Source organism: Sinocyclocheilus rhinocerous, unplaced genomic scaffold (genome assembly GCF_001515625.1).
Source record: "Sinocyclocheilus rhinocerous isolate Xijiao unplaced genomic scaffold, SAMN03320098_v1.1 scaffold671, whole genome shotgun sequence".
NCBI classification, from domain to species: domain Eukaryota; kingdom Metazoa; phylum Chordata; class Actinopteri; order Cypriniformes; family Cyprinidae; genus Sinocyclocheilus; species Sinocyclocheilus rhinocerous.
This window is the reverse complement of record NW_015625021.1, coordinates 647,473-659,772: the sequence shown is the minus strand read 5'-3', so window position 1 is coordinate 659,772 and position 12,300 is coordinate 647,473. Positions and strand designations below refer to the sequence as shown.

At 39.0% G+C, this 12,300-nt stretch overlaps 3 protein-coding genes across 5 annotated transcripts in view; 1 reads left to right on the top strand and 2 right to left on the bottom strand.

Annotated features, from left to right (window-relative positions):
- Nucleotides 1-661: 661 nt before the first annotated feature.
- On the top strand, nucleotides 662-3,460 carry LOC107747347 (40S ribosomal protein S15). 2 transcript variants are annotated; one of them, XM_016561819.1, is made up of 4 exons: nucleotides 662-724; nucleotides 1,084-1,169; nucleotides 2,901-3,135; nucleotides 3,309-3,460. In XM_016561819.1, exons 1-4 carry the CDS (start codon nucleotides 722-724, stop codon nucleotides 3,420-3,422), a joined length of 438 nt encoding a protein of 145 aa, XP_016417305.1. In that variant the 5' UTR covers nucleotides 662-721; the 3' UTR covers nucleotides 3,423-3,460. The 2 variants fall into 2 exon arrangements, with proteins under 2 accessions (XP_016417305.1, XP_016417312.1); XM_016561826.1 differs by lacking the exons at nucleotides 662-724; nucleotides 1,084-1,169 and adding an exon at nucleotides 2,288-2,319.
- A 1,256-nt stretch (nucleotides 3,461-4,716) lies between these two features.
- Nucleotides 4,717-12,300, bottom strand: part of LOC107747334 (protein ABHD8-like) — a 14,603-nt gene continuing 7,019 nt past the window's right edge. The window contains exons 2-6 of one of the 2 annotated variants that reach the window (XM_016561811.1): nucleotides 9,749-9,801; nucleotides 7,778-8,544; nucleotides 7,527-7,697; nucleotides 5,308-5,524; nucleotides 4,717-5,156 (exon numbers count right to left, since the gene is read on the bottom strand). In XM_016561811.1, coding sequence (XP_016417297.1) covers nucleotides 4,845-5,156; nucleotides 5,308-5,524; nucleotides 7,527-7,697; nucleotides 7,778-8,535 — 1,458 coding nt within the window. In that variant the 5' untranslated portion in view covers nucleotides 8,536-8,544; nucleotides 9,749-9,801 and the 3' untranslated portion in view covers nucleotides 4,717-4,844. Of the gene's footprint in view, nucleotides 5,157-5,307; nucleotides 5,525-7,526; nucleotides 7,698-7,777; nucleotides 9,299-9,748; nucleotides 9,802-12,300 lie in introns of those variants that run through there. The other variant, XM_016561803.1, reaches the window with a different exon arrangement.
- LOC107747364 (DET1- and DDB1-associated protein 1) overlaps nucleotides 10,762-12,300 on the bottom strand; it is a 3,669-nt gene continuing 2,130 nt past the window's right edge. The window contains exon 5 of the mRNA XM_016561835.1: nucleotides 10,762-11,606. Within this exon, the coding sequence (XP_016417321.1) occupies nucleotides 11,496-11,606 (111 nt within the window). The 3' untranslated portion in view covers nucleotides 10,762-11,495. The remainder of the gene's footprint in view (nucleotides 11,607-12,300) is intronic.

Sequence of the window (12,300 nt, the reverse complement as noted above, 5' to 3'; positions counted from 1 at the left end):
TACATTTTTGCAGGATTGTATAAGGGAAAGTAGGCTATACGGCTCAGGCGGTCTTTACGCTTTTAATCACATTTATCTTCACTGAGTTTGCAAAATGAAGTATGAATAGTGTATGTATTTTCACAATATGAGATCATTAATGCTGAATGCATAATAAATTATGTTTGAACTACATAGCCTGTATTATGTGTAAATATATAGCCTATGTAGGCCTATATATTTTTTATAAAGGCTAAATTAGCTAAATCTTAAGTTTCAATCGAGATTTTTTTGCTTTTTAATACTTTTGTGGAAACCATGATTCGTTTTTCAGGATTCTTTGATGAAAAAGTTTAAAACAAAAGCATTTATTTGAAATATTTTATTTTATTTATTTATTTGTTTAACTATAAATGTCTTTACTGTCACTTTTGTTTAATGTAATACATCCTTGCTAAATTAAAGTCTTAATTTCTTTACCAAAGAAAAACCTACTGACCTATACAGTACTACAGTGCATTTAGTGCTTTGTTTGAACCGATCGGTTCAAATTAAAACTGACAAGTTGACTCGTTAATGTTCTGTAAATAAAACCCTCACCATTTGACGTCGAAGTAAAATAATTCTTTCATCCTCCTCTCCGCTAGTGGGCGACTTACTAAACTCCCCATAAATATTCCCTGAACTCTCGCGATATTACCGCGTCTCTCCTGCTGTCTTCCTTTTCCGGGAGTCTCTCAAGATGGTAGGTTCACGTCTCATTTGTGAATAACAAAACTACAATAATCCAATCGAATCTACTGTAAATATGAAGCAAAGCAGAGTAGAAAATATGAATAAAGCTTACTGAAGAGTTAATGCACGCTTTCAGGCCATTATTTTTCGCCTGGGACGAATGTTTATATAGATGTTCGTACGATTAGCAGCTTCGCGCTGTACTAAATCAAGCGTGATGGATTCTCAAGTTTATTCTTATGTTTCTGCGTATCTTTAACGTGAGATTTAGTAGGAGTGTATTTTATTATCCGCCGTCTGTTTATTATTCAACACGCTATCGGTTAAGTAAAGGCCTGACAATAGCTGCTGTCGGTGGTTGTGTTTCAGGCGGACGCAGAGCAGAAGAAGAAGCGTACCTTCAGGAAGTTCACCTACAGAGGTGTGGATCTGGACCAGCTGCTGGACATGTCCTAGTGAGTCAAACCTCTGTCGTGTAAAAATCTTCAGTGGATGTGTGAGAGAGGAGAGAAGTGTGGAAGCCCGTTTCCGCCACTGAATAAAACATTAAAAAAAAAAAAAAGGTTATTGCGACTTTTTATCTCACAATTCTGACTTTTTTTCTCAGAATTGCCTGATTATAAACACAACTGCGTGTTGTAAAGTCAGAATTGCGAGATATAAACTCATAAATCTGACTTTTTTTAGAATTGCGTGATATAAACACAATTGCGAGTTGTAAAGTCAGAATTGCGTGATATAAACAATTGCGAGTTGTAAAGTCAGAATTGCGAGATATAAACTCATAATTTTGACTTTTTTTCTCAGAATTGCGAGATATAAACAACTGCGTGTTGTAAAGTCAGAATTGCAAGATATAAACTCATAATTATGACTTTTTTTCTCAGAATTGCGTGATATAAACACAATTGCGAGTTGTAAAGTCAGAATTGCGTGATATAAACTCATAATTTTGACTTTTTTTCTCAGAATTGCGAGATATAAACAACTGCGTGTTGTAAAGTCAGAATTGCAAGATATAAACTCATAATTATGACTTTTTTTCTCAGAATTGCGTGATATAAACACAATTGCGAGTTGTAAAGTCAGAATTGCGTGATATAAACAATTGCGAGTTGTAAAGTCAGAATTGCGAGATATAAACTCATAATTCTGAGAAAAAAAGTCAGAATTGTGAGATAAAAAGTTGCAATTACGTTTTTTATTTTTTATTCAGTGGCGGAAATGGGCTTCCATAGAGAAGCAAGGAATAATTTACTCAAAATGGCAGTGGAAATTACTCGGCCCATGTTTCGTAATTCTGATGGTTCGCGTTTCTGGTGGTTTTATAAAGGTAAACGTTGGACATTTTAATGACCAGATGCAAAAAGGAATAAATTGAATAGAACACGTCAATAAATGTCTGTTAGCAATACTTTAAAATTTGAAAATATAACTTGCAACAGATCTCCATTGCTTATCCGAACCACTAGAATATAGAAATAACTTTTACATTACCTTCTGATAGCACTGCAAAAAAAGGTATGTTATTAATCAGTATATTTGACTTGTTTCCAGTGCAAATGCCTACAAACACTAGAGAAGCAAAATGACGTACAAAATGAAGCGAGGTTATGGTTAAAAAAAAAAGAACAAAAATCTGTCAGTGGGTTAAATAAATGATTTCATTCCCTATTGACAGATATTTGTTCTTGTTTTAAGCATAAACTTGTGTAATTTTGTTCAGATTTCATATAATCTGCATCTCAAGTAAATGCATCATGATTTAAGGATATTTGTATTGGGAAACTATAAAATACTAAGATTGTTTTGCAGTGCATGTGATATTTAATTCCATGACTTTTTTTAGGCCTTAATTTGTAGATGTATAAATGTAGTCTGTATTATGTCACTATTTTTGTCATTTCAAAATCAATACAAATCTATTATAATTTAATATTTCCCTCTACCGCAGCTCAATTCTCATTGTTTTTTTTGTGACAGACCGGAAGCAATTAAATGTGATCAATCAGCTTTGAACGTTCTTACATTCTTTTAACTTGAAATAAACATGCGTTTCATTATTGTAACCTGAACTTTAACAGTCTTGCTTAAGCCGACCTCGTGAATGAAGGTTTTGTCATCAGTGATCTGATGATGCTTGTGTAGAAATGTTGATTAAGCCGGTGTGTGTGTGTGTTCCTCAGCGAGCAGCTGATGCAGCTCTACTGTGCCAGACAGAGGAGGAGGCTGAACCGCGGCCTCAGGAGGAAGCAGCAGTCTCTCCTCAAGCGCCTCCGCAAGGCCAAGAAGGAGGCGCCTCCTATGGAGAAACCAGAGGTGGTGAAGACTCACCTGAGAGACATGGTCATCCTGCCGGAGATGGTTGGATCCATGGTCGGCGTGTACAACGGCAAGACCTTCAACCAGGTTGAAATCAAGGTTAGGGATGAAGCATGCGGTTAAAATGCTCGTGTCAGTGCTGCTTTTTGTGGCTTTGCTGTAAAGTCAAGGATTCAGTGTAGCCTCTAAATATGGCTGATGTGTTTTTATTAAGGAATGAATACGAAGTGATTTTGATAGCTAATGGTTTGTATAATTTTGTCTCTTTTCAGCCTGAGATGATTGGTCATTACCTTGGAGAGTTCTCCATCACATACAAGCCTGTTAAACACGGTCGTCCAGGTATTGGAGCCACTCATTCTTCCCGCTTCATTCCTCTGAAGTAAAAAGCAATTGAGTATGTAAATAAAAACCTCCAAAACAGCCTCTGACTTTCTTTCTTTATATCGGCTCGTCTTGCTTGCCAAAAAAACTGGTTCATTTACATACTGAACATTCTCTGCTTCTGAAAAATTCCGTTTGTGTGCCTGTAAATCCAGGCTACAGGTCATCTGTCAGATTTATGCAAGGTTTTTATATAGGAACTCTATATAAAAAAATAAATCAGTTGAATTGCTCTGCATCATCGTTTTTGTCTTCAAGGGTGACAATATTTGAAAATGAGACGCTAATTAAATGTTTAATTTTTGTTTTTTAATAATGATTGAATTTCTTAGTTTTGGTGCTAAATAACTATTACATGAACCTGTTGTTTTACCTGAAATGCCAACTTTCACAGCATTCACATTCTGCAGGTATTGAAGTCTTAATTCATACGTTCACAAATTATGTATAAAAGACCTTAAAGTCTTATATACATAGTTATGTTAAATGTTACATGCATAACAAAAAATGAATTTCTTTTATTTTTTTCAACAGAAATATCTAAACATCCTTAAGTCTGAGAAATTGAACAGTTAACCAAGTATGCTTAAAACAACATGGGGACTGAAAACTTGTTTTTCCTTTGAAATTAATGTTGATTTTTTTTTTTGACAAAAACCCTGTCAATACAATAAATAGCCCATCAAAGTCAGCGTTTGTGCTTCATATGAAAAGTATATGAACCGTTCAGTAGGTAATATCTAAGAATGTGAGGCAGAAGCAGATCAAGCTTTTTATTTTAGACCACCTTTTTTTTTTTATCACTGTTTCAATGACAGGGCTAGGGTACTTTCAACATAAAAAGACTAAACTAATATGAAATAAAAAAAACTGCTTTTCACATGGCCAGAACAATATTCTGCTGTCCACCACCACTGAATAACTCAGAAATGGACATCATCTGATGTCAGTCAAATAAAATAAAGGCTAGTAATAGCCTGAAATAAATGCATACAATAGATCAGTCTATTTACAGTAAATGCTTCCAGTAACAGTATTGCACTGTTAAATCACAGAATTTTGAATAATATTTCATCTTGAGGTTATCACTTTTGGGCTGACAATATCATTGCATGTTTTATCCCATTTACATATCCCAGAGAGTGCAAATCATTTATTTGAATGGGCTGGCGTTATGTGTAGGTATATAAAAAACAACCTATAGGGGTACTCCTATAACTCGAAAGCAAGTAAAACCCATTCTGCTCTGGGACTAACGTCCATCTGAGCTGTTCCTTTAATGTGTTTCCTGCAGTCATACACCAACTAGTAAATATACAATGACCATACGTTCAAACAGTTCCATTAAATTTGGCCCACATGCAAGAGCAGAGCAAATTGAACACTTTTAAATGTATACCATCACTTGTTTATAGGTAGACAAGCTATTTCATGCCCTTAGATCTGATGTCCACTGTAGTCTCTGTCCCAGTATTGATGCTTTTTGGTGCAGTTGTTGGTCTTATCAAGTCTGGTTGAGATTTGGACGGTGACTTGGAGGCGGTTTTTGGTCTTGTGTCCTCTGGAGGTTTGGTAGTGGTGGTCTTTGTGGGGGCTGATTCCTGCTTGGGGTTTGAGGTGGTTGCTGGCTGCCACAGAAAGAATTCATGTAAGAGAGTATTAACTAGGTCAGGGCACTCCATCATGACCATGTGACTTCCATCATCTATGATCTTCAGGAACCCCAGCAATAGGATCTACAAGAAAGTGAACACAGTTAATATGATTGTGCACACCAAAATTTGTGGTCAAGTGCCACTAAAACTTTCAGAGAAACCCCAGGAGGAAAGAGCCAAATAAACAACTAAATGGACAAGGCTCTAAGCGTGGAACGTAAAATGATTGTACCTCTGCCATACGTTGGTCCTCTTGTACTAGTACAAACTTGTCGTACATGCCGTGAACCAGCAGAACAGGCACTGTGATTTCAGCATGGTAAACCTCGTCTCCCTCCGGCCAGTACTGTCCACTCATCATGGACCGTAGAACGAAGGAAGACACGTTGAAGGCATTGTTCTCTTTTAGCAGTTTCTTTTCTCTCATTCCCTGATGGGCAAATCCAGCCCTTGAAGACAGAAAAAGGCATCTTTTATTAGTTAAAAACTACTGTGATTGCCAGACATAGAGACTCATGATCAAGCTGGCAAAGAACAAGGCAAGGACAAATGTGGGATATACGTTATTTCAATACTCCAGTTTAGACATTTTACTAACTTTGAGTAACTTTGCAACTAAAAGGCTGGAATACACTATACAACTTTTGCCAAGATTTTTGCCCCAATTTACAGCCCGCTAATTGTGAAACTCAGAGCCAGTCTGCAGGTTTGAGTTGACAAATTTCATTGAAAATCGAGGTCTTCAACCCTGTTCCTGGGGACCCACTGTCCCACTGAGTTTATCCACAACCCTAATCAAACACCTTTGCAGGACAGCGGGTCCCCAAGAGCAGGATTGAAGACCTCTGGTATAGTGTATGATGGTCACAGACCCCGACAAACTGGAGTCTGTGCCCATCATACACAACAATTTTCTGTGAATACTGTTTACTCAGTTCTACAGACTGGTTCTGGCTTTTGGCAATTAGCGTCAACTTGTCCAGACTGTAAATCAGGGCAAAAATCTGTGTACAGCAGTGGCCAAAAGTTTTGAGAATGACTCGAATATTAATTTTCACAAAGTCTGCTGCCTCAGTTTTTATTTCTCCTAAAGTTGATTCAGCTGCGGGATCGGGGCACCACCAGTGCATTGCTTGCTCAGGAATGGCAGCAGGCAGGTGTGAGAGCATCCGCACACACAGTGTGTAGCCATATCACCCTGCAGCCCAAGACTGGTTGCCCACTGACTGTCATGCTGATTGAGTTAGAATAACAGACTGGAAGCTTTAAAAGGAGGGTGGTGCTTGAAATCATTGTTTTTCCTCTGTTAACTATGATTACCTGCAAGGAAACGTGCCGTTATCATTGCTTTGCACAAAAGGATTCACAGGCAAGGATAATGCTGCTAGTAAGATTGCACCTAAATCAATCATTTATCGGATCATCAAGAACTTCAAGGGGAGAGGTTCAATTGCTGTGAAGAAGGCTTCAGGGCACCTGAAAGAAAGTCCAGCAAGCGCCAGGACCGTCTCCTAAAGTTGATTCAGCTGCGGGATCGGGGCACCACCAGTGCATTGCTTGCTCAGGAATGGCAGCAGGCAGGTGTGAGAGCATCCGCACACACAGTGTGTAGCCATATCACCCTGCAGCCCAAGACTGGTTGCCCACTGAAGCTAAGCAGGGTTGAGCCTGGTCAGTACCTGGATGGGAGACCTCCTGGGAAAACTAGGTTGCTGCTGGAAGAGGTGTTAGTGAGGCCAGCCAGGGGTGCTCATTAATTCATTCACAGTGAGGCCAAGACTTTTGGAGGATGGCCTGGTGTCAAGAAGGGCAGCAAAGAACCCACTCCTCTCCAGGAAAAACATCAGGGACAGACTGATATTCTCCAAAAGGTACAGGGATTGGACTGCTGAGGACTTGGGTAAAGTCATTTTCTCTGATGAATCCCCTTTCAGCCAGGAAACTCCCCAGACCTTAATCTCATTGAGAACTTGTGGCCAATCCTCAAGAGGCGGGTGGACAAACAAAAACCCACAAATTCTAACAAACTCCAAGCATTGATTATGCAAGAATGGGTTGCCATCAGTTAGGATGTGGCCCAGAAGTCGATTGACAGCATGCCAGGGCGAACGGCAGAGGTCTTGAAAAAGAAGGGTCAACACTGCAAATACGGAGTCTTTGCATAAACTTATTGTATTTGTCAATAAAAGCCTTTGACACTTATTAAATTCTTGTAATTATACTTCAGTATACCATAGTAACATCTGATAAAAAGATCTAAAAACACTAGCAGCAGACTGTGTGAAAATTAATATTTGTGTCAAACCTTTGGCCACGGCTGTAGTATATTCTAGGATTTTGCTAAAACTATTTAATTAAATTAACAAGGTTGTTGCCAAACATAGACACTCATGTTCAAGCTGGCAAAGGGCAAGGCAATGACAAATGTGTCCTGTGGACCATTATTCTTACATGAGAAAGCTCCAGGTGAGGCACGGGGACAGGAAATTAAGGACACACGTGGGCAAGTTGAAGACAGAGCAGAGACTGGGCTCGAGTGCTGTAGGACCTCCACCGTTAATCATCACAACTTTATGAACTTGTTCCGGATACTCATGAGCCAAGAAGGTACAAAACGAGACACTGCAAGACAAGAAAGAAAATGCTAAAACAAGTAAGGAAATGTATCTGCATTTATCAGGCAAAGGCATACATTTTCTTACCCATAAGAGTGTCCTACTAAAATATTACGCTTCTTTGCATATCGCTTGAAGATGATCCTAACATCCTCAGCCAAAGCGTAAAAGGTATAGGCAGCGGGAATCTGAGGAGCTGAACTTGCACCATGGCCAGCCAAGTCTGGGGCAATGACCTCGTAACCAAGTTGGGAGAAATAGTCCAGTTGGCTTCCCCAGATATCCAACGAGCCCCCAACTCCATGAATGAAGAACAAGGCCACATCAGGGTGAGTACCTTTGCAGCATGTGATCTTCCGCTCACAGTCAATCACAATGGAGCATTTGGGTTTGCGCCGTCTGCGCTGCACTTGCTGCAGATTCTGCTGAGGTGCAGGTTTGCTATCCATAGCCTGTCCTGCGGTCGCCGACCCCGGCGTGTGTTCAGAAGCCTGAGCTGCAGGGGGAGCCTCACAATTGGAAACATCCGTATCCACAGTGCTGTCTCCATTCTGATAGCGGACCAACTCTGGATGGGTGGCTTCATTGACGTTCTCGATCAGAAGCTGTCCATTTCGGTACACTGAGATTTTGCGCTTGCAGCTGACCGTACCCCCTTCCCCAGTCCCTGGCTCCTCAACCACTGGTCTGTCTGGGATAATATGCCGAACTCTCAGAACCCTTCCTGGCTTTACCTCAACAAATTCAAAACCATCGGTGGGCTCGGAAGACTCAATAGGGACTACAACGTTAGTGGACTTCCCTGTAAAGCAACAGAATATTCCATCCACAAAGCTGGTGAGCATGGTGAACACCTGGGGAAATAAGAAGTACATTTGGGTTCTCAAATATTCAGTGCTTTAGTACATAGGCTTTGGCAAATTTGAATTGCCACACATCAGTTTGGCAGATCAATTATCCACGTGTTGAGTGCAAGCTACCCAGTTCCTCTTGTCAAAAAGTGCGCCAGAGCATGATTTTGCCGCCAACGTAGACTTAAGTCAGGGTAGTGACATATTGAATTTTTGACAGGAATGAAAACGAGACAGTGAGTGATAGAAATACAGTGCGTTCAATGGATTGTAGTATTGTTTAACAAGTAAACGGAACGTCAACAAAAACTGCACAGAAGTTGTGAAAATTACGTGATCTAGGACTTTACAGTGCATGCCATCGCAAAAACGGTAACTTTCGTTTTTATAAATGTTTAATTCAATATGGTGTCTAACCTGACTAATGTCTCTTGATGTTAGAAGTTGCATGTTGGTTTGTTTTTGCTCCAAATATAGTACTTTGCTGTCAGGCCTATTAGCCATTCTCGTAGGAGCACAGAATTATGGCACCTTCTAGCAACTCCATGAATTATATTCTATTTCAGGGTGTGAAATATATTATTCCCTTCCCAAAACTCAAAACTCCAAAATATATCTTGTTGGGATCACTATCGGACAATATACTAACATCAATACCATAAATAGCATTGTTTATAATTAAATTATCTTAACATGCATGGCAAACTAATTGTGCCTCAAAATTTCCTTACAAGGATTTTGAAATAATATACATTAAAAGAAGCTTTAAAAAAAAACAAAAAAACATGACAACCAAACTAAGTGTAAGAAGCTTTTTTTCCTTCTCAATGTGAATGAGTGCACTGGTCTTCATAACAGGGGGTTGGATCTATTTTAATTGTGAGAAGTCACAATAATGACACTGGTTTTTATGATGCAATTAATCAAACGCTCCCTGTTGGATTCAAAATTAACATGGTGTTTACTTTGTAACATTCTATACTTATGCATTCAAGTAGATAATGGAAGTTTTTTTTTTTAACTATAGCTGCCAAGAAAAAAGCTCATGTAAATAATTGAGTGAATATTTTTCAAAGCATTTTAATTAGTTGCATCACAGCTTGGAACAGCCTTTCCTTTAGTTAAGGCTTTGGCCTTGTAGGTTGCCTCCAATTTTTGATGACAAATAAATACATCCCTTCACAAACCGTACAGTGCAATATCTTACCTGATTATCGATGTTCCCGGTACATGAAAAAGCTGGATTGTTTACTCCAGTAGCTTCTCTTCCCTGTGTAATGAAATTGTGGGTTGGTAATCTGCTACCCTCAATCCAATAATCAAATCCAAATAGAATCTCTTTCCACGTAATTAAATTACTTTAAAGATAATTTAAAGACTTCATTTGATGTAAAACCTATAATAATTAAAAGAGCAACAACGACTGTTTTTCGCTTTCATTCACTCCCTATCTTCCAAATCTACATGGCCACAGTAAAAAGTCCAGATTAAAGCGGATTACACCTGTTGAGCATATGCTGTTACAGCCTCACTGAAAACATGCACTGGCTAGCAACCACCATCTATTGTCTTGAATTTTTTATAAATTACCTTGAAATCTACATTCAATATGGCTCAACACAAAACATTTGTAAGCTCATTTTTATTGATTCTCAAAAAAAAAAAAAAAGTTGACCTCGAACATAGAAATTGGGAAGGCTTCATAAGAACAAGAACTTACAAATGCAGGTGTAATTGCGGTAAGTAATGCTGTAACTCTTTGAACCAGATTTAGACTCAAGATGGGCTGTTCTCTGCACACTTCCCCCTCAAGAGGTTTTAAAAGCTTTCTTTACTCAAAACATTTTGCATGCATTGTTTTGTTAATAACCTCAATAGCTTCAACACATTTCAATCTTTTCAGCAAGAACAAACCAACAAATTTTGCCAGGAAATGGCTTGAAACAGCTGACTTAACCTCACAGCATGTCTCCAGCCACATTGCATGTTGTGGACTCAAAGCACACTGGCTGAGAGTATTAAGCCTCATGTGTAGAGCTCCTCCTGTTTATTGTACCACAGCTCACCGACGCCCTCTACAGGTTAAGAGAGGAACTGCTGCATAGTTGCACCTTAAATCTCAGAACTCCAAAATTAAACTACTTAAATCCAAACAAAGGGGAGACACTATTAAACTCCAACCTGGGAAAAACTCCCATCATATTTAGAAGGCAAACAGACTGCAAGTGAATCAGCGCTCAGGGATCAAGTCAGAGAAGGAGTCAGGCATCTGAAGGCAAGTAATCTGTTTATGATTCTGGAACGAACACAGCACTGGAAACCTACGTGACAACGGGGGAAGTGAAAGAGACTGACATTTGTATTTCTTTACATCACCAGTAACGTCATCCTCAACCTGTGACAACAGAAAAACAGACCCAACAGTGCATTCATGCACAAGTATGCACCTGCTAGGAAGACCGTCACGTTACCAACACCAAATACTACATCTAAATCTGCCAAACGTGCCTGTACATTTCCGAAATTTCCCTTTTTGGACGCTGAAGAGAAATGCCTGTGTGTTTAGTGCCTGTGTTCTGAGTACATCATGAAAGCGGTAATTCACAGCTGAGATTACTAGGGTGTGTTTCAACTTTTACACTGCATTAATAGTGTCCTAACAAATCAATTTTCACACACGTCTTCATAGCAGAGATTCATTCTTATGTGCTTGTTGAATTCCCACCCCTCGAAGTTCAGCAGAATCGTCAAAGCTGGCAGTGGAAACCTGTCGCGCCACACACGTTCAGAACAGGGCACTGACTGCATCCGGAAGCACTCAGTAAAATAAAAAAAAAGCACACTGTAAGAGAAGTGTTCTTCCATTTCTTTCTTTCTGAGATGAAATTCCTGTGTGGTGTGCGGGAGTTTGGGCTTGTTGTGTCCGTTCTTGTGCTGTTGGATGGTGGGTTCCTCTACGAGTCCTCGTTCATCTCCTGGCTGTCTGTCCGGGCGATTTTGCGGGGAGGCGCTGGGCTGCCACCTTCCCCTTCTGCTTGCTCCTGCTCTCGCTTTTTAGCTGCATTCTGCAAGACATAAAAAAAGTATATGATCTTTCCAGTAGCTAGAAGTTTATGCAGGAATGATTTTTCAGTCTCGTTCCTGCTAAAAATAAGTTATTTCTTCCCGCTCGCTATGTTTACATTCTGTCATCTACGCTGATTTTTCAGTTTCGTTTCAGTATGATTCTGTACCTTAAAACATAAATTAGAATATCTTTTATTTTTAGATATTTATATTTTGCACGAGTCCCAAAAGTCATATTATTTTTTCCACTTCCTGCCCACTCAGCAATTCCAAACTAGTCCCACATTGCACTCATTTGTGTTTTGTCCCGCAGGAAAGCGAACCTCTACAAGTAGCTGCATTTCTTATCAGGGCAGAACAAGAGGCTGTTCACCCAGAATGCATTTTTGCATTCTATCGCATTCTTTTCCTTTTATTTTGCATTTCTTTTCCTGTATTTTGTATTTTCTATGTGCATTTCATATACAGTAACAAAGCACATATTAATTCGTTCATTCACAAAAATACAAAATAAAAATCCTACATCAACATTATGACTAATGAGGGATTTTGTATTTTCGCTTCTCAGTGTAAATTCATTTTATATAAGATTTTTAAACAAATATAGGCCAGAACACCATGAATAAGAATAATACAACAATTTCAAATTAAATATTTACTGTAATTAAAATATTGTCATATTTTAAATTTTAT